The sequence below is a fragment of the Zonotrichia leucophrys genome, chromosome 4A (genome assembly GCF_028769735.1).
Source record: "Zonotrichia leucophrys gambelii isolate GWCS_2022_RI chromosome 4A, RI_Zleu_2.0, whole genome shotgun sequence".
Lineage (NCBI taxonomy): Eukaryota > Metazoa > Chordata > Aves > Passeriformes > Passerellidae > Zonotrichia > Zonotrichia leucophrys.
The window spans coordinates 18,031,798-18,053,686 of record NC_088174.1 but is presented as its reverse complement, the minus strand read 5'-3'; the positions used below and the strand labels follow the sequence as shown (position 1 = coordinate 18,053,686).

At 42.2% G+C, this 21,889-nt stretch overlaps 1 protein-coding gene across 3 annotated transcripts in view; it reads right to left on the bottom strand.

Moving 5' to 3' along the window:
* The window catches only part of DIAPH2 (diaphanous related formin 2), a 169,668-nt gene that overhangs the window by 114,062 nt on the left and 33,717 nt on the right, over nucleotides 1–21,889 (bottom strand). For all 3 annotated transcript variants that reach the window (XM_064712729.1, XM_064712728.1, XM_064712730.1), the window contains exons 13-18: nucleotides 21,712–21,828; nucleotides 21,051–21,169; nucleotides 20,705–20,769; nucleotides 19,969–20,073; nucleotides 17,736–18,365; nucleotides 15,196–15,310 (exon numbers count right to left, since the gene is read on the bottom strand). In XM_064712729.1, coding sequence (XP_064568799.1) covers nucleotides 15,196–15,310; nucleotides 17,736–18,365; nucleotides 19,969–20,073; nucleotides 20,705–20,769; nucleotides 21,051–21,169; nucleotides 21,712–21,828 — 1,151 coding nt within the window. The remainder of the gene's footprint in view (nucleotides 1–15,195; nucleotides 15,311–17,735; nucleotides 18,366–19,968; nucleotides 20,074–20,704; nucleotides 20,770–21,050; nucleotides 21,170–21,711; nucleotides 21,829–21,889) is intronic.

The window sequence follows — 21,889 nt, the reverse complement described above, 5'->3', positions numbered from 1 at the left end:
GAGGGGAATGTTCTTTACTCTGAGCTCTGGTGATGAATCAATAGAGCACTCACTGAAAGAACAGGTCTGGGGCAGTGAGTGTGTCCTGGGGAGTGCTGAGCTGCTCATGCACAATTACACCATCAGAGCTGTACAAGGCTTTGGGAGGGCTTTTCTTTATACCTGGCCTCAGACAGACAGAAGAGGGACAGGGACCTTGTCATCTCATTGCAAAGCTGCCATACCTTCTCAGTGCTTTCTCATGGGCAGCTCCTCACAGCACTGACTCCTTCTCAGCACAACCATCAAACTCCATCAAACTCCAACTCTCTCCTCACCCAGCTACCCCACTCTTTTGTAGCACTCTTCTCCTTACTGGCCACAGCTGTGACCTGTTCCTAATCTTTGGTGAGTGGCACAGCTGCACTCCTCAGGTGTGAGGGTCCCTTCTGCACTGCCTTTATTTCCTTACACTCTCTCCCTGCACACAGGGAAGGACAGGCACCATGACAAAGCCGAGCAGAGCCCAGGCCCTTCAGCACACACAGATTCCTTCTGGAGACCAGCACACACAGATGGAAACACCAGCACTGCAGAACTCACTCTTTCCTAATTTAGAGTTCTATTAAGTTAGCAATAACACATTTGTTTATCAGTGTTGGAGGGAAAAAGCTGATGCAAGAAGCTGCAAGGCATTGTTTGCTGTTCATCTGACATTTCCCAGAGCATGGGCAGCTCCAGCTGTGCCTTCAGCTGGGAACTCCTCTAATCCCACTGCAAGTGCCCTGCTTGAAACCCTGCAAGCCCAGCCAGGGCATACAAACCCTAAACAAAACCTTATGTAAGCTTAAAACACATTGAGCAGGGCTAATGATAATAATGGCAAAGAACATACATAAACAGGTTGAAATACTTTGGAGACTTAATTAGGAAAAAATCCTACCATCAGTACTTTTGTACTTCTGTAGGAAAAAAAAAGGAAGCATACATTATTCTTGAAAATTATCATTTTACACCTGTTCATTAATTTAGCTACTGAATAGCATTTGAAGTGGCCATGACTAATTTTTTGAAATATATATGATTTTATTTAATGATATTGAAGCTGTTAAAGCATTTTATTATGAGCTGAAATGTCCAGTTCATATGAAATTCCCTTCTTTCTTTAAATTATCAATGAGTGATTTTAATAAAGAATTAACAGCAAAAACTGTCAGTCATGAACAGGATGAGGATGAAAATTAAAAGGAGCTAAAAAGGAGTACATGAAATTACAGCATGGAGAAAGCAGATATTCTGGTGAACTTTAGCCTACCTTAACATGAACCTAAGTCTCCAATTTCTGTCAAGTCTGTTCACACAGTGAATAAAAACATCCTTATATTGTCATGGGAAATGAACGAGTAATTTCATCTTATTTCCATCTGGCAAGTGGCTTCCCAATTACATTTACCAGTATTTGGCAGCAGAAGTAAACATACCAAAGAAATTCACTGCTTTGTTATTGCCTCTGCCTGAGACAAGAGCTACGGCTACTACAGGAGTGTAGGAGAAAAAAAAAAATTAAGTGTCCATACAGTTGCAAGGGATGTGAAGTACACAGACAAGAGAAGACTTGAGCAGCTGAAAGTAACAATTACATTGAATTTATCCCACTCTCAAAGAAAAAAAATTAACTCCTGATGTGGTATGACATGATAGAAAAATGAAATAAAGAGCTAGGAATGCCACCAAAAGATTAGAAAGTAATTTGTAGCACAAAAGTGCAGCAAATTCTGTTGCAACACAATAAAACTTCTCAGAGTCTGGCTAAATGGATCATCTTGGAATGCTACTGACAGTCTTCCATTCCTGTGCTAGTCCTGGAGGCACTCAGAAATGGAAATAAAAGTCGAATAAAGGGGGAGAAGGAAGGAAGTCAAACACAAAGAAATCTCAAATTTGCTGCTGTTCTTTTCCCTCAGCAATACAAATGTGCCCACAGCATTCCCAGCTGGAATGGGACAGGGAGCTCAGCTGGGGCACAGCCTGACCTTCCTGCAGCCACCTGCAAGAGCAGGGGAACATCTGGGAGAGCAGGGGAACATCTGGGAGAGCAAAGGAACATCTGGGAGAGCAGGGGAACATCTGGGAGAGCAGGGGAACCATGCCCAGGCTCTGGCTGCAGGAGCACAATGAACTCTGACAATATTTGTGTGCTCCAGCCAAACTGCACAAACAACCTGCTGATCATCAAATGGACTGACTCGGGCTGGAAAAGGCCTCTAAGATCCTGAAGTCCAAGCAGCACCACCATGTTCAGCATCACGTGCTCGAGTGCCACATCCAGGTGGCTTTGAACACCCCCAGGATGCCATTTCCCCAGGCAGCTTGTGTTAATGATGCTTGACAACAACAGTGAAGGCATTTTTCCTGCGATGCAATCCAAACCCCCCTGCTTCAACCCCAAGCCCTTTCCCCTGCTCCTGTCCCTCGTGCCCTGCAGGAGCAGAGCCCTGGGGCTGCAGCAAGGAGGAGGGCACAGGGCAAGGCCAGCAGGGGCAGCTCCCTGGGCAGCCCTGCATGCAGTGACACAGAAACGCAGAGGATGATGAGGAGAGGCTCTGGCAGGGGCCACACACTCCCCTGGACCCTGCAGGGACTGGGATTGAGGTGCTTTGGCATCCAAACTCATTCACAGCTCCACTCTGTCGTTTGGGCTCCAACTTTGACAAGCAGCAAACATTTTCCCCAAATATCCAGAGAGAAACGCAAGAGCATCAGCAGATGTCAGCCACGCCTCCTGTCAATTCAGGCAGCAGCTGTGGGATCTCATGTTTATTCCCAATGCCACCTGGCATTTTTCAGTTCACCTAAAATCACTCAGTTACCAATTCCTGAAGCAAAATTAATTAAGCACTCCTGCTGTCACTCTGTCCTTTCTGCAATCAGAAGAGCTCAATACCTGGTACAGCAATAAAAAAAGAATTATTACAAAGCAAGCAATTGATCTAAAAGCAAATCTTACACTGAGCTCTCAAGATAAAAAATAAAACTAACAGGGAGGAAAAAACCATGGAACCTCTTGCAATCTTGTATGTTTTTTGCCTAATTAATGTAATCAAGCTGAAGGAAGTGGCATCAACCCAACAAATTATGCTCTGTGGAAGAATAAAAAAGATCATAACTTAGTTTTACAAATTAGTTTTGCAAAAAAAAAAGTAACAGGGGATCTGTACCCTTATTAATTGTTTGTATAATTGATTGCTACTTTATTCGACCACCACATTTAATGACTACTATTAATTTCACATGAAATATTCCTTGCTCTGTTAAAATTGCCCTAAAATGACTGTAAACAGTCTAATTGTCAATCTCTAGCAAGAACTTGTGCAGCAAAGTTGTACAGCTAAAGTGAACCTAATTACCCACTCTGCATTGGGATGGCTTTCAGCTCTCTATCAACAGCATCAGGGGGTGCCTGGGCCACAAAAAATCCAAAAAAGACAAAACAACCAAAACAACAACTCTCAATGCACACACAGAAAAGCCCAAACACACCCACACCTAATTCCAATCCCAAATTTACCCACAGCTGATTGCAATCCCAAACACACCCATGGCTGATTCCAATCCTAAATTTACCCACACCTGATCCCAAACACACACACCTGATTGCAATCCCAAATTTACCCACACCTGACTCCAATCCCAAATTTACCCACACCTGACTCCAATCCCAAATTTACCCACACCTGACTCCAATCCCAAATTTACCCACACCTGACTCCAATCCCAAATTTACCCACACCTGACTCCAATCCCAAATTTACCCACACCTGACTCCAATCCCAAATTTACCCACACCTGACTCCAAACACACCCACACCTGATCCCAATCCCACACCTGCCTTTGCCAGTGGAAGATGCTGCTTTTGCTGTGAGACATGAAAAGCAAATATTAACAACTCACGACACACAAATGGCCACAGCAACACAGATGAACATTAGAAATCAAACAACAGCAGGCAAACAAGGATTAAACTGAAAATATCCTCCGTGGGGCCCATTTACAGTGTGGGAGATGTGCTGGAAGGAGCTGGAATAAAACCCAGGGGCCTTTTCCATGACTTCTCTGCCATTTTGCCATGAATATTGCAATGAAGCAGCCTCAGGACTGTGCCCCCCGTTTGTCCCTCTGCCCCAGGGCTGGCAGATCCTGGCTGCAGACCCTGAGCTCTGCACAGCCCCAGGCTCTGAGCCAGGAGAGCCATCCCTGCAGCTCAGAGCTCTCACAGGAGTTTTCTCCTAGGGGACAGGAGATGTTTGCTACGTCAATAAATTGCTGCCCATAATAGCATTTCTAATTTCAACAGCCACATGGCCCAGTTGTATTTTTTCCTCTGACATCAGGCCACCATCACCACCAAGCTGAGACAGGACAGCTGTAATTATTTCCCAGATTCTGATGAGTTTTTTATCCATACAATTTTCAAAAGTAAAAAAAAAAAAGTATCAAGACTCAGGAAAAAAGTCATTAAACTGCTGTCATATTTTACCAAGATTTCAGCAAACTCATTTTCTTTTATTACCATGAGAAGTCTAATAACCAGATATCTCTTAAATTATTAGTTCACCCACTGTTCCCCTTGATGATGCCCATAAAAACTCACCTTCACAAACAAACACACTTATGGGAATCACATTTTCCAAAGGAACTTGCCAAATTATGAAGCTAAAATCCCAATATCCAAAATCCTTTTATACAGTCGAGTTAATTAGATATTGGTGTTGAATGGAAAACACTAAAATGTTAATAAAAATCAAGTGATAAACTGATTTCTTCTATCACTGTGATATCTGACATTTAACAATCCTGAATAAATATTGAAACACTAAGTAAAATACTCATATCCAAACAGACATTTTAGTATTCTCTTCCTTTTTAAAGCATTGCTCTATCAACAAGGTTTTAAATAAACATGCATGCAAAATACATAAACATATGGAATCCAAATTGCTTGGCTTTTTAGTGTAATGTAGCCCACCCTGGTTATACACTCTGCCCTACAATCAAATATACAATGTTAAATTTCCACTGATTTAGTACACAAGGAATTTGATTTCATGTTTATGTTTTTCACCCATTTAGAGTATATAAATAAATAAATAAGATTAGCTGGTATTTATTGTTATATTGAACCTGCAGAACTCAAAAAGCAGCTTTCATAGGCCTCAGGGCCAAAGCAGAACTTCACAGGGTAAAAGGATCATATTAAAAATAATTGGCAAATGATCTGCCTTAATAGATTCCATTAATTTCAGCAGTAAAAGTCAGCACCCCATGAGGTTGACTGGTAAGCAGAGCTTTGATAGCTGATCAATAGAAATAAGGATAAAATGTTGGGAAATGAGTCCTCCACAAACAAATATTGAAAACTGAGGCATTGTGGAGGGCAGTACCAAACCAGGGCAGTGAGTGTGAGGAGGCTGCGCCCAGCAGGGCCCAGCACCAACCCTGTGCCAGGGCTGTGCCAGGGCTGTGCCAGGCTCTGAGCACACAGCGCAGGGCACGGCTGCTTGGGAAGGATCAAAGTTTGCTAAGAGTCTCACAGATATGTAAGACATAGCTACTTCTTGGCAGAAAGAGTTTTGAATGTAGAATCTGAAGGAGGAGTAGAAATGAAATCAAGTTTTGATAGAGAAGAAAAGAATTGCTGAACCTGTATTACTGGATAACCAAGGAGGCAAAGGCTGTGTTAGTTAGAAGGGGTTTATATGGCTTAAAGCAAAGGATAAACCCACCCCAAACAAAAAATTTTTACCAAGTACAGAGATATCACAGGCAAACAAGACTGTTGATGCTGCAAGTAGAAAAAAGGTCTCAGAATTTTCCATTGCAAGAAAACTGAAAAACACCTTATAGCTTAAACTGTAATGTACTGACTCCTGTGACTGGAGAACAGTAACATGAATATGTAGTTATGACAGGCTATAGATAAAAGTTAAGGTATCAACTGGTTCTACTGCATTAAGATGCTCAGCAAAGAAAAGTATATAATGCAATGGAACCAAAGAAACGTATATAACGCATTGTAAGCTAAAGAACAGTATACAACGCAGTGTAACCAAAAGCAAAGGGTCTCCAGGGCTGCCTGCAGCTGCCCCTGACAGCTGTGGGCACAGCTCTGTCACCCACCACCCTGGATGCTGTAACACCTTGGGTACAATAAACTGCATTCTGTATACAATAAACTGCATTTTGGGGAGCCCCTGGAGTCCCACATCTCTCCTTCAGGCTCTTTGCCTCACTCAGGCCCCACACTGCCCAGGGAAGGCACTGTCACTGTCCCCATCACTCTGACCAATGCCACCTCAACCAGGGCACCCCAAGAGCTCCATACCCTGGGACACTGCAGTGCTTCTGGCATTCCAGTGTCACTCTGGAACACAAGCCAGGTGTTTGGTGACAGGCACATCTGAGAGCCCCTCAGTAAAGGGGGGGACCCACTGATCATTTCTGGGTGATGGCCAGAGGGGTGTTTTACTGTGCCTTCTGTGGGTCATGGACTATTTGGGTCTGCCCCTTTGGGCAGGCTCTGACAACACAGAGAAATAAGTAAAAATTAGCTATTAATGAGATGTTCAAGGAGAGAAAAAGGAGGCAGCAAACCAGGATGACCAGAAGCAGCAGGGTTAAAACTCTGCAAAACACCACATCTGTCTGAAATACAGAGAAGTGTAATGCCACAGGTTATAAATGCTCAAAGATCCTGAGTTCACTGAAGACAAAACACAGTAAAGACTTTACTAGGTGTAAAGATGTGACCTCTGGCTTGGAAAAAACACCAACTGCAGGCAGCTGAGAAGGATCTCTGTTTAATCCATTCTGTGTACATGCAGCAGCAGCCATTTAATAGATATTAACATGTATTTACTCTTAGGACTGAGCAGCTGCTGAAGATGAAATGCAGAGCACAACCAGCCTGAGGTCAGCCTTGGATGGTTCTGTGTGCTGCCACCACCTTGGATTTACCTTGGAAAAGCTTTCCTGGGGCCCAAGTGCCCACAGTGTTGTGAACACTCAGGCAATGATTATCTGCCTGCAGGACACACAAGATAAATGACTGCCACATCACAGCATCAGTCCCAGGGGACACACAGGGTACTAAATTAAGCTGCTTGCATTGGAGCACACTAAAAATAGTGCAGAGCACACAGCTCCCAGCCTCTCACCTTCAGCACAGCGCCAGGCTCCACTGCTCACCCCAGCACAGGCAGGATCCGCTGGGCAGCCTCAATTCAGCACCTGAGCTCTGCTTACCTTTATACCACCAACACAAACCAAATCTGGCTACGGTGACTCATTAAGAGTCTCTGTGCCAATGATCCAAATCTTCAATTAAACAACAAAAAAAACGCCAAAGAACACCTTGGCATTCACTCCACAGGTACTCCCATTCAGAAAATGCAGCTTGATGATAATTCCACACTGACTTTACCACGTGGGCTTCTGCTTTTAGAAAGCCTTTAAGCCATGGCCTTTTCACAGTGGGAAATGATTCAGTAGTGGTATTCTACAATAATGACATTCCCACCTCACAGGACAGAATAAAGCACCTGAGAGGAAGTTTCAGAGACATTTCAGTTTCTCACATTGCAGAAGACACACAATATAGAGAGTTGTAATTATAGCTTTACATCCATTTGAGATGATTAATAAGTAATTCCAAAAGCTGATACTTTTGTTATTATCTGTACTAATGCCTATGTACCTAGTATTTTCAATTTCTCAATGAATTCAAAAACTTAATAGCATGATTGTTAACTTTTAATCCTTTAGATAGCTTTTGAATCTCTCCTTCTCCAAAGAACCTTTATTCCTGTAGGTAACAGAAGTATCCTTGCTCTGCTATAAATGGCAGAAATTCTTGCAATAGCAGCTATTCTGTCCAAAGCAGCCTGGAACAGCATTACAGGTGAAGCAACTATCACTCAGAGAAATGTTCCATGTCAAGAGCAGATGACATTTTTTTTGAGCTTTTTGGTCAGCAATAAGAAAAGAAAAAACAGTTTTGCACATAAAACATAAAATCCATGGAGAGGGCATCATTTTTCTACAAACACAGAATCACTGCAGGTCAGCACAGTGAGCAAGTGGAACCAGGCCATGAATCAGACACATTTTGTCAGTTTATGCTTCTGCAGGAAACAAAACCCCACACTCTATTTCTTTTGATAGAAAGTAGATTTAGGAGGAAGCGCAGGATGTGCTAACCATGGTTCTGCTGAAAGATGCAGGGGGCAGCTCTTTAATGCAGCCTTGAAAGAACTATTTTACAAGCAAGACCATCAATTTTGCTTATAACCATGGCTTTGTTTACAGTGGGGTTTTATTTATTTAAGCAAATACATTGTTATTCCTAGAACTCTGCTGGAAGTGTTCAGCACAGTGAAATATTGGTGCAGAACTTATTTAATAGTCAGCACCAACTGTCCTGGTGAGGAGCTGGTCTGCTCGCCAGCCTTTCCTCTGGAGGTTTTATTCTTCCCTACTTGACTTGGGTCACAAATTCCCAGCCAATGTTCAGCTGAAGAACCTGCACTGAACACTCAGCTGGAATTGCCTTCAACACTGAGGGAGCTGCCAGAAAATGGATTTACAGCTCCAAACCCATCAGAAGGCAAAAGGAATGGTTCTAAAACCATTCTGCACAGAGCCAGAACTGACCTCCACCTCATCATCACTGCATTTCATGTGCATTTACAGACAGCAATTCCTGCATGTGAAAGAGAAGCCACACCTGAGGAGAATTGCCACAGTGGATAATCCCAACAGCTCATTGAGCAAAGGATTGCTGTCAAACCCATAGGATGATTTAATCACATCATCACTGAATGGTTTAGGGTGGAAGGGACCTTAAAGATCAGCTTGCTCCAAGCCCTGCCATGGGCAGGGACACCTTCCAGTATTGCTGCTCAGAGTTCTATCCAACCTGGCCTTGAGCACTTCCTGTAGAGAGTAACTAGATTCACATTTAATAGATTTTTAGGATATCTAACCTAACTTCCCATGAAAAATCAGTTGTATACTTGAAGAGGAGCATCTTTTGCAGGTTATTCTTTCTGTTTTGACATTAGAGAAAGCATTCTTCTCAGTCTAATCTCTTTATTTATTCATACAGAAGGGGTTTTATTCCAGGAATATAGATTTCTATTTGCTTCAAAACAAACAAACCCCATTTCTTTTTGCGGTTCAACACAGATTCCTTTTTCAATTCAACTTCTGAATTTCTTTTTCATCGGATTCATAGGAAAAAAATACTCTCTGTAAGAGCATTATAGATCAAGAGTGCTTCATGAATGTATTCATATTTCATGCTAATTAGTCTCTGTACACAATCCCTGTCTCTGCAGTGCCAGTCCATGTGTCTCTGTCCTCAGCTCCTCATTAAAAGTGCTGGGCTTTATTTGAGCACTGCATCACTGAGCCTCCATCAGACACTGGCAATGCAGAGCTGCCTTCCTTCCCCTGCTGGATTCCACACAAAGCTGCAGCCACTGAGAAAAGCGAGCATGGAGGAGGTGCAGAGGTACCAACCTGCACCAGAGTGATCCCACAGTGGCTCCAGTTCCAGGCTGCTGGAATGGGTGGGCAATGAACAATTGGCTGTGTCACCAGCAGTGATCCCAACACTTCCCTGATGGGAACCTCCAACGCCTTAAAGGTTGGGAAGAACCCACTGGACCAATTTCCTTGGTAGGAAAAACCCAATGCCCTTGAGATTTCACCTTCCCTTGGCTTTTCTTTATAGTCACAACTGCTGCTCCATCTTTCCTCTTCAAGATTTTAATTTTCATATTCTGAGAGTTGAGGTATAACAAATTAATACAAGAACTCTGCAAGCAACCACCTAAAATATAACACATTACTAAGACAACTCAGTCACAACATTGTTATAAATACACAGAATAGGTTTTTTTAGACAATACATGTCTGTCCCCACTCCAATGCTATTTAAATTCTCGTTAAATTCTTCCAGTGAAGCTTTCTGCCAAAATAACTAATTGAAACTTGCAGAAAATCTGAGCAGCAGGGGCTATTACTAATATTTTTGAGAAGTTTTTCAGTGCCAGAGATGGTTTAAGCAAAGGATGGCCTTGCAGCAGGCACACACACACACAGAGCAGAGCCCCTCCAATGCCAGTGTGCCACGTGGCACTGAGCAGGCAGGGGATAATCAGTTTGTACCTGCACAACTCCTGCACTCACTCAGGAGCCAGCAGGACTCCCCATTGCAGATCCCTGCTCCTCACATCTCCAGCAGGGAGCTCTCACCTGCCCCAGTGATGCTCCAAAAGGGTTAAGCACTGCCAATTAAAGTAAAACTGAAGGAATGGCCTCCACTTCAGAGCATCTGACCTGGATTCAGAACAGACAGAACGCTGATTTTGGAATGAACTCCATTTCTGCAGCAATTCTGGGGAATACATTATGCTGTACCTCCAAGCAATCCATGAATAATGATAGCAGCCTTCAAATAGCCCAGACCTCAAACTATTTCCCACCTGTCTCCTCATCTGAATACAATTTAATTCACACACAGGCTGTTTGGATTTGATTTTCTGGAGGTGCAATTATTGCAGTTCTTGCTGTAATGCTGATTAAGACAATGCCCAGACTTCTCTCTCAGAACCCTCTTACGGAACAACAATTCTCTGAAAAAAGAAAAAAACCAACTCAGCTGCATATGCAAAGAAAGCAGGCTCCAGGAACAACAAACTGGAGAGAGGAAAATTGCATCCATCTGACCCATCCCTCTTGATTTTCCCCCCTTAGGAATCTACCACAAAGTTTTAAAAGCAGAGTCCTGAGAGACACAATCAAAGTGTGTCCCACAGACCTGCAGTGAAATTCCTGCCTCTGTCCAACCCTAAAGCATGAGCATTCTGAAATGATTACATAAATAAAATCTTAGAGGAAAAGAAGACAATAAACAAAAATAGCACAACTGACACTGAGCCTAACTTCTGAAAAAGTCTGAATAGATTTTATTTGTTAATCTGGGATATTCTTCATTCACTGTTACAGGATGAGAATAACTACAGTCAGCAGGTCACACCAACAGGACATGTATTTTCAAAATAAATTATGTTTTCTTAGACTCCTTATTACAAAATACCTTTGACATAGAAATTAAGCTATTGAAAGGTGAGTGCATTAAAATGCTATTTGAAATAAAATGTTAAGACCTGATATTTACAATCTTTACCTCCTAATTGGAACTTTTGCTTTCTTTTAGACCCTTCTGAATACTACACTCATATCAGTCCTTTGGTCTCATGATGAATTAAATGGGTTCTGATGCTCTGGAAATAAGACTTGGACTCTAAAATAAATCTAAGATCATGTAAGAAGTAAAAAAATGTACATGAAATATCAAAATACAGAGATACATAAATCTATGCTAGATGGTAATATTTTCATGCAGCAGTTTGTTTAAACCATGCAAAGCTTTTTCACCCTTGAGTTTGAGAGTTTATCTGCTGCATAAATCCAGTGGAGAAGAAAAGGAAAGTGAAAAATAGTAAACTAATAACTCATTCCTCCTTTATGGTACTTGAATTTATTCTGTTGCTGAAAAACAACAATTTCAAATACATCCAGAGATGAAAACAAACCAATCTGCTGCACTTCTGTGCGAAACAGATATGAAGACTGATGACCGAGGTGTGCAAGGCAAGGAAATGAAATTGTGCTGCCACAGAGCCCGGGGTGACCCCACAGCACGGAGCTGATCCTGCTCTCTCGGATCCCCCCCTGCTGCAGGGACAGGCTGGGGAGGGAAGGGAACCAAACAAACCCAGCTGAGCCAGCAGCAGACCAAGGGAGCCACCTGCAGTCTGCAATCCTGAAGCAAATTCCTGGGGAGTTCAGAGGTTTCTCTTCCTTTTTCTGTTGCCAAAGCAGCGCAGGAAGCTGAGCTAGAGCAACACAGGCACACAAAACGCAGAGATCTCTGCATCAGCTGAGCCCTGCTGCCTCACACCTACAGATGCAGCTGCCTCACAGGAAATCTGGCCCAGCTGGATCCACTGAAAGCCTGAAATGTTGAAGTTCTCTGATGAATTAGAACTGGGCTTCTCAGCATAGCAAATTCAAAGCCATTTTCTACAAGTACTAATTGCTGCTCTTTGCATTTACAAGTCCCAAATGCAAATGAATGCAAAGAATTTCCTTCAAGTTGAATGGTGCACTGACCTACCATATATTCTTTATATACACATTACACACATTATTTATATACATATTCTAGACATTATACATATAAAATGAAAACCTGAACATTTTGTTCATGCTTTGCTCAATTACAGCTCACATGGAAGTTTGTCTTTTCTCTTGACCCTTCCCACTCAAATTCCCATAATGTGGAAAATACCACTGACCTATTAGGACCTTGCTTCAGTTTTGAAAACATATGAAAATGATTGTTGAATTGTATTTTAAAAGTCTAATTGTAAAGCAACAGAACCCTGATGGAGAAGTTTTCCCTTGAGGCAAGCTGGATGGATAATGAATTCTGCATTGGAACAATCCCAGTAGTTACAGACTATTATGTACTAATTACTACCTTTACAGACCTACTGTACACATAATTAATTTCTTCAGAGCACTACTATCATTCTTGACTGGCAAAATACACAACCTAAATTACAAGAGGCAGAAATTAACATGATCCTTTAGGGAGAAGGCATTAACTTGCTTTGCAGTGTTTTGCAATTAGAGCATCAATCACACAGTGAGGGATGATTTGGAGAGCAGCAGGCCCAGCCCTGAGCACTGTCCCAGTCCTGAGGATGGGATGTGCCACAACCTGGCTGCAAACCACAGCACTGCAGCCTTCACCTGCCCTGGCAGGAGACACTTCACATTCAATTCTATGGGATTTAACATCCCATGAATCAAACAGGAGCTTTTGGACATCATATTCCAGCAAGCACTGAAGACATGGCAGTGCTGCTGCTGCCCTCCCTTCTGCTGGTGGCCAGAGAGAAAATTTCACATCAGGGACAAAGGCAAAGTTTGGTAAAAGAGCGATTGCCATAAAATGACCTGCTTAAATTATTTCAAAGATCATGTGGTTCTTGGCAAGAACACCAGTATTTTAAACTGTTAATTTCAGTTGTGGGTTTTAGGACATTGTACAGAATTAAATCATACACAGCCCAAACTCCATCAAAAAGCAGTAGCCCAGGTTTCCTGAGATGCATAACTACATTGCATTAATAATATAACATGCAAAAGTTATTGTTCAACTTCACAACAATATTTCTCCCCAGAAGTACCACACCCCTTCAGCTCTGGCTGCACTCCCCTAAAGCAGACAGCACTCAAACAGCAGCTGGCAGCTCAGTGACAGCAACATTGAGTCATTTCTGGAGTACCCCAAACCAAAACTGTGTTACATGAGAGAAATTCATCGTGTTTTTCTCATTGTACCAAAGAGCCATGAATAGCATTCAGAAGTTAATCAAATTTCAGTGCTACAACTTACAGGGAATCACGAATTTTTAATAAATGTGCACACTACCATTGCTTTTACTTCAGTTACCATTCCCAGTGGCATTCCAAAATTCCACAGAACACAAAACAGTAAACACTAAGTCATCCAAACTGCTTTTGGCAATTGTCAGTTTGCTTCCACTCATCCCTTTGTTTGTTTTACATGCTGACTGTGCTCCTGGGAGAATATCACATGCATTTCTATTTGGCTTTTCATCACTCTCCTGTAATGCACTCGTGAAATGGGATAAAGCAAGAGCGAAATCTGATCCCAGATGATGCCTGAATTCAGCATTTGGGACATCATGGAGCTGCTTAAGGACAATGGGAGGAAGAACAGTGAACATCAATCCATGTTTCCCTTTCAGATGGCAGCTGCAGGAAAAGTTGCTTCTGGCATGCAATTCTTTGGGTCTGTGCTGCAACCAAACGCTCCAAGAGTCTTTTTGACTTCCAGCAGGTTCTCAAGTTTAAAAAAAACCCTTGAAACCAGACAGACAACTCCTCCTTTCTGCAGGAGTCAGCCAAGTATGATTTTCACATCCTGAGTTCTGTGCAGCAGCATTTTTAATGTGCATCCTTTGCTATGGCATCTTGTTTTCTACAGCCATTAACTGAGAACAAAACAAGGGAAAATATCTGAGGCTATCAGCACACCAAGCTATTGGAGGAGCTGCTGCTGTTCCCTGTTTTACAACTGTGCAACTATGTCAACAAGAATTTCTTCTCACTGCAAACTGTCAGCTATGTCAACATTTCAAGAGGGTTTTTCAGCATTTTTAACGAAGAAGCTTTTCAGGAATTCTGAAACATTTCTTCAGATTTCTGGTGCAAGAATTCAGCTCAAGGCAGAAGCTTGTCCTTGTTTAGAAGGGGCTCACGCCATTCTGTCATCTGCTGCTGGGCATTGCTTCCTGCCACACCAAAGCAAGTGACCAACTCCACAGCATCTTACCCTCCCTGCAGTGCTAGGAACCAAGAGTTAATGCAACTTAGGCATGGAAAAAAGGATAAATTACTGCAAATGATGCTTCTGAATTACTGCATGGAATAGCTGAACATTTGGACCAGAAAGTGCTTCCAAGGTGTGCTGCAAAAAGAGAATTCTAATGGTTTAAATTCACTGACTACTGAGAGGAATATGAATCTATCTTATGAAAAACACAGCCATGACCAACTCTTTGAAGAGGTTTCAAAAGGACACAGAAAAAAACCATATTCAGAAATAATTCAAGGAATCTACTCAAGAAATAGTTCATTACAGTCCTCTGAGAGCCCTTCCTGAATTAATCTTTTTTAACACTGGCTTAGCAAAAACTGCTGTTCTTATTCCAGAAATTCTCAGCTAGGAATAATAATGCAAATAAACATGATTTTAGGATCAGAATTTAAATTTAATTATAATTCCATTAAAAGAAAACTCACATCTGTCTGCAACATACAGTGCACTTTTAAAAGGTATTATTGCAAAAAAGGTTCCTCCCCTCATGCTGTAAAGTGAAGGGGGAGCAATTCTTGTAATAGACTGTTATGCTTAATATATGTTTTAAATCATCTTCCTGCTATAAAACCATCAAATGAATTCCATGGTACTGCACAAAGCATAAAAGAAACTGCCATTACACAGTTTTAAACTTAATAAAAACACAATAAAGAGCAAAGTAAGAATGTACCTTTCATTTGGGTTCCAAAGGTAAGTGCCAATTTTGCAAACAGCTCCGGGTCTTCAAATTTATCTTCTTCAGCTTTTACCCAAAAGCTGTTTTCTCCTATTTCTTGAGGCTCGATCTGCAAGGAAAACAGAGTCAATCAGGAGTGTTTCCAACAGCCAAGGTGAAACAAATGCTACAGAACCTCTGTGAGAATTGGGCTGAAGAAGCTCAGCCCCGTTCTGGAATGTTCCATCCCTGCTGTTCCTGCACAAGCACGGGGAGCTGAGCTGCCCACAAATGGCCTTTATTGTACTTCTCCCACTCAGCAAGTTCTCCAAACAGAACTAAAAACAGCAGCTGGCTCTGAAAGTGTTCTAGCTCTCTCTAGAGAGTTCCCAAACTCTTTTCCCTGCTACCTGAGAACTGTGTGGAACAATTTCCCAGGAAATGAAGTGGCCATGGGGACCTGGCAGAGACTGAGCTCTCTGCTGGCTGGACCAAAGCAGGAAAATGCTCTGCAATACAGAAGCTCAAAGACAACTTGACTCTTCATGTATGACTCAGAACTGCTGTTCTGTTTTCAAAATATGCTCCTCTAACAGCTTTGAGCACATTATTAATTATTGTTTATAAATTTGTTAAAATGAAAATAATTTCCAAGGGCTATTTAACTTCAAGATGAAATGCAGGGAATTGAGCAATACTGCATTTGTCAGCCTCAGTCCAATTTCCCTGCAACATCCTGGTCCTCCACCTTCCAGCCCTGCTTTACAGCAGCTCCAGGGAAGACATTTTAAAAAACTACCTTAATCCAACACTAATGGGGAAGACAGTTACAGCAAAAGGGACCAAATTAAACAGTAAGAATTTTATTCCTCAAATGATGGCTCCTTAAAAGTGATGATCAAACAGACTTTGCACTTTCTCAGCAGGCAGGGGATCTCTGGCACTGTTCCCAGAGCACTTTAGCAAAGCGTCCATCTGCACTTCCTTCCCATTGTCACAGCCAGTGTTCACAGACACTTCAGAAATTATTCCTACAAACTCCCCAATGGAACTGATCACAATGAAATTGGCTGCAATCACCAATATGTGTTACACAATAAAAGCTTGCTTTTCTCGGTGCTTACAGGACAGCAGTCTATGTCCCACAGTTCCAAAACTCCTGCAGAGCATCCTGATCCATCCTTTCTCCCCAAGACATTTAATTCCTCCTCCCACAATGAAGAATGGAAGTTATCACTTATCCTTTTAGGCAATGATTTTATCAGAATTACAGAAAAAGTAAGGATTTTAAAACTGATTCTAAAATTTATTTAAATTAATACTCTAAAAACATGGCAGGCTGTTCAATATCAGTCTAGTTAAATATGGAAAGCCTGTTTTTAAACTGTGGCCACCAGATATGCTTTCAGATTGTTTGAGCACATCTCCAAATATTTTGAAATCATTTAAAATCATTGAAGCATTAATTCTTCTGCCAAAAGAAACTATAAATTGGCATGCCACACATTTCCACACAGGCTCTCTCTCAGCCTGCTGGATCCCTCCTCCAAGGCTGGTGGGATTATTCTGCTGTTTTGTTACCTCAAAGCCTTTTGACTACTCAGAATTTAGAGGAACCACACAGTATGGAATATATAAAAGTCCTTTAATTTGCCTTGATGATTCAGTGATTTTGGTACTTTTTCCTACACCAAACATCAACACATCTGTCATATTTTAAACCACTAAAAACTGCCAACCACAACTTTAGGATGCAATGATTTAGTCTTGATAACAGATCCAATTATCTAATACTCTACATTAATTTTCTTTCTATGGAAGGAGCAGCAGCTACACTGATCAAAAAGGGGTTTTAAAACAACACAGCCCAGCACACACCTGGATTTTTGTGTAACTTCTCCTGTCAGAGGGACTGGATATACTGAGAGCCAAGGAATAACTGGGAACTGCTTTAAGGGTTCACCTGCAAATCAGATTGTGCTTGCACTTTACTGCTCAAGTAATGCTTAGATTCTGAGATGGTTTTAAAAATGAAATGTGATTAAATACAATCAAGCTAAGACACTGGAAGCTCATGATGCCCAAACCTTTCCCTTGAGCAGCCCCATGGCTCCTCCCAGTGGCCACAGCCCTGCTCCAGCACATCACTGATTGAGAACAATAAATAGCTGGGATAAATAATCAACAACTAATGTTAAAGCCTGATATCAGCAATGCCTGAACTCACAGCAACGCCAAACATCACAAATCTAAAAAGCTTAAGTTGGTTTGCTTTGCTAGGTATGTGTGAAGGCTGCTTTAAAACAGTTTGGAGATAGAGGTATATTTTTATACAACTTGAGGGATGTTCACTGCAGCTGAGACAAGGCACTGGAAGTAAGCTGGCTTCTGGGGACACCTGGCACCACAATGACTGGGGGTAAGCTGCCCTCCTGGGACACTTGGTACAACAATAAGCAAATGAATGAGATTTCAAAACCCATCGCTGCATGGTACCAAGCCTATCGGTGCAGTGCAGGAGGGGAAGGAACATCATCCCCACACCTCTGGCATACCTTTGACCAGTTGATTCTCTTCATGGACACTTCCAGCTTATACTTCTTCTTCTCCTTCATCCCGTGGGGCAGCGCTGGCACCATGGGGAAGGGGGCAAAGGGGGCCCCTCCCAGGGGGGGAGGCATTGGGGGCCCCCCGAAAGGCGGCGGGGGAGGGATCGCGCCCCCGGGCAGAGGAGGAGGAGGAGGAGGCCCCGTCCCTCCGGGCAGAGGGGGAGGAGGGGGCACTGCTCCCCCGGGCAGAGGGGGCGCTGGGGGCACACCGGGCAGAGGAGGGGGAGCTGGGATGGCTGCACCGGGCAGAGGAGGGGGAGGGGGAGGAAGGGATGCCCCAGGTAAGGGAGGAGGGGGAGGGATTGCTGATCCACCTGGCAGGGGAGGGGGCGGGGGAATTGTTACTCCACCTGGCAAAGGAGGTGGGGGAGGAATTGTTACCCCGCCAGGCAGGGGAGGGGGTGGAGGAATTGTTACTCCACCGGGTAATGGAGGAGGAGGAGGAATGATCCCTACACCAGGGAGGGGAGGAGGAGGAGGGATGGCTCCAGCTGGGAGTGAGGGCGCTGGGGATGGTGGGACGTTCTCACTTGGGTGGGCTGGAGGCATTGCTGGGGCTTCTGTCAGGCCTGGACCCTGGAACACAACAGAGGAATTCCCTTCATCAGTGACAGCAGGCAGTTTGATATGAAGCTGAACCAACCAGGACGGTTTTTAGCCAACTGCATCTCAACAAAGTGAGAAATGCAACTGTTCTCCTATTTAAATGAGAAACAATAACAATAGATTATCCCACGTACCATAAAGCTGCCAAGTAAACTGAATAACCTAGCATTTTTATCAAAACAAATTGTTTCAATTTTAAAGAAAATTTAATAGTAGCAGTAACATTTAAGTGAACAGAACAGCATTTTATTTCTTACCAATGCACAAAACATTTATCCCACTTAGGACACCCCAGCAAGCTGGGGCATCAGAGATGAGAATAACCATGGTGAATTTTAACAACACTCATCTGCTGCTGGGAGAGCTTCCCCAGCAATCAGTGGAGCAGCTGGTGCAGTGGAAGAGGCCACAGGACCACAGTTGTTCAGAGCTACTCTGACATCTGGAGGGGTGAAGGGTGTGCACAACCTGCCCTGCTGTCGTTTGGATCTGTCTGAGGGTGCTTCTTTGAGAGGAAGAAAGAGCAATCACAATATCCACTCTAATAAGTTCTTACTAATTAATAAGGAAGTGAAACAGCAGCATGTCAAACCATCAGAGGGGTGAGTGCAGCTAAAAATAAGTGTCATCAAATTCTGTGGGGAGCATAACACCAGAAAAGGGAACAGATACCAGAATTACATGGTTAATTAACCAGTGGTCAGCATTACTGTGAATGCCCTGTCATGTCAGGATAATCTGAACTGTGTTAGAATCAATAACACAGGATTAACAATTAATTAGACTAAAAGTACATTTTTTATTTTGCACAAGGCACAATGTGTTTCTTTGCTCACAAGTTATAATGCAACAATTGCTGGAGAACTCATTAAAACATTTGTCACATTTCAGTGGAACAGTGGCTTGTAGGAATTTGTAACAAATAAAAATTGGCAAGAAGGAAGTAAGAACAGGAGTGGTTGGGCCTCCACCTTAGTGCCCAAATAGCAAGTGAGATCACAGGCTTTAAGGCAGAAAAAGTAAAGACAAAAAGGCAGACCTTGCCTAGCATTGAAGGAGTACAAAATAAGCCAGACCAAGGCAAAAGCACTAAATTCTAATATCTGTTAGTTCCTAAAAGGTATAAATGACCTGTCTAAATCATAAAGCTGGTGTAAAAAATAAAAAAGGCTTACATAAAGTGTAAGAGTAAAAACTATATATAAAACCAAAAGCCTTTAAAAATAAACACTTCCAAAACAAAAACTCTCTGTAAAACATACTGAAGCAGCAATGTGAAAGCATAAACATATACCTGCAGGAAAAAAAAAATCAGGCTGGATCCAAGATTTTTGTAGTGTAAGGAACATTTTTTCTCAATAAAGCAGGTACCTGTGACAGGTTGAATTTTGTAAAATCTTACCTCCATTAACTATCCTTAGTAACTTATGCTGGCTGCCAAACAAATCAATACACCTTTACCAGACACTCCAAACTCCAGACAGACAAGTTACTCTGGGGCAATTTTTTCTCAACTCCTCCTCAAAAGAAAACGCACTCAGCTGTGGAACTTGATGTGACATTATTTTATTACCTGGGTCCGGAGCTGTTTGACTTCTGATTCAAGTTCTTTGATTTTCTCCTCTCGTTTCTGCAGCTCTGCTTGTGCCTCTTGTCGAGCTGTGAACTCCTCATCAAACTGCCAAGATTTAACCAGAACAGCAGAATTAGTCCTGTTATGGCCACACCAGAGCCTACACTGGCAGGAATTCTTTGAACAACATCAGAGCTGCAGCAATTATGCAATTTTAATTCTTTTAGCAGAATTTTTCTATCTATCATGTTCACTTTTAGCACCAAATTTTTTTCCATCAGTCAATGACAGGGAACCACCCAGACCCAGCTACTCAGGTCAGGTTCTTCCCTCCAAGAGAACACTGCAGACTTCTCAAACCAAACTCGAGTACACATCTATTGCAGCAAGCTTAAATTCATTAAAAATGAAACCTGCAATCGTCATGTTCAAGAACATGTTCTGCCATTTGGCTGAAAATGCCTACTTAGACCAGAGCAGCAAAAAACACCAAAGTTTGGAATTATTTCAATACACACCTCCATAATATCTGAACTTCAGTACTACTGCAGCTAATATAGCACATTTATTCATTTCTTTAAGCTTATACCCATAGTTAAGTTAATTAATTATGATTATTTCAGGACAGGAGACCAGCAAGTGGAATTGTGAGAGCCACTATTTCCCAATTTCAGCTGAGAAACAAGCTGGCTGTGGTCCTGTCACGATTCTGTTCCACACCATGAGCAGGACTTACCTTCCTGGAAAATTCTGCTGCTTTCTTTTCACTCTCTTCTACTTTAGCCTTGTCCACACACGCATCTAGAATTTAAATAAAATACCACACACAAATCAAGTCACACATATCACAGCTCTGAGGTGCTTCCAGCCATCGTTTCCCTGTGAGCCCATGACACAAAAGCAACAGGCACTTTTATTTTTGACCCTACCTCATTTCATTACAAGCATTTGGGCTGGCACTCCACAATCACACCTGTAGTTTACATGCATATTTCCAGAATATGACAAAATTCCCAGCCAGTGTAAGAACAGACAGAAGAACACAAAGAAAGACAAGGTAAAACTGCTTCAAGAGTACAAACCAACAAGCTGTGTAAAATTGATGTCCATCCTTCCTCTGTATTTAAAATCTGGGTCCATGCCACTGCAGTGCAGCACTATCTGAGACACACACTCTTCTATGATCTTGTAATACTGAGGTCTGAAAGAGGAAACATCCACAGGACAATAAGAACATGAACAAAACTTTCTGCAGTTGGGGAAAGGGGCAACTAACTCCTAATATCTGAATTCTACAATTGCCAGAAGCAGCAGAGAGTTCCAACTGTTACTTGTAAATATTTTGGATGTGATGTCTCAACCTTGCTATGACACCATGCTGCACATAAGGGAAGTTTACACTGGAAAGAGCAGATCCAAGGCACGTGGGAGTATTTTCAATTATCAGTTGTACAACTTCCATGTTCTTTGAAGCAATGAATATATCAAACTTGAATTAAAAACAAGTGCCCAACAAACAAGAGGTTTCTGGGATGAGGGTGTTAGACTAAGCTTCAAGTCTTTGAAATAAACACAATTATATTTACCAAGACCTTTTTAATACTAACATGGAGCAAAAAGATAAATAACAGCTCAGTCTCAAAGAGTGGCTTTTCAGGCATGAGCTACTCCGTTTAGCAGGGTCTTCATTTCCATTCTTGCCCCTGCTGCCCCCAAAACCCCAGCCTGGCAGCTGGCACTCACCGGACATAGTAATCGTTCCTGATCAGCAGGAAATGTTGGAGAATTGACAAGAAGTAATTTTCAGAAGAAGTATCTTTCACCATATTGTACAGCAGGTGAAATACTTCGCTCACATCAGTGCAAGCATTGTTAAGAAAATAGCAGTATTTAAAAAAACATTTTTAAAAACAAACAAAAT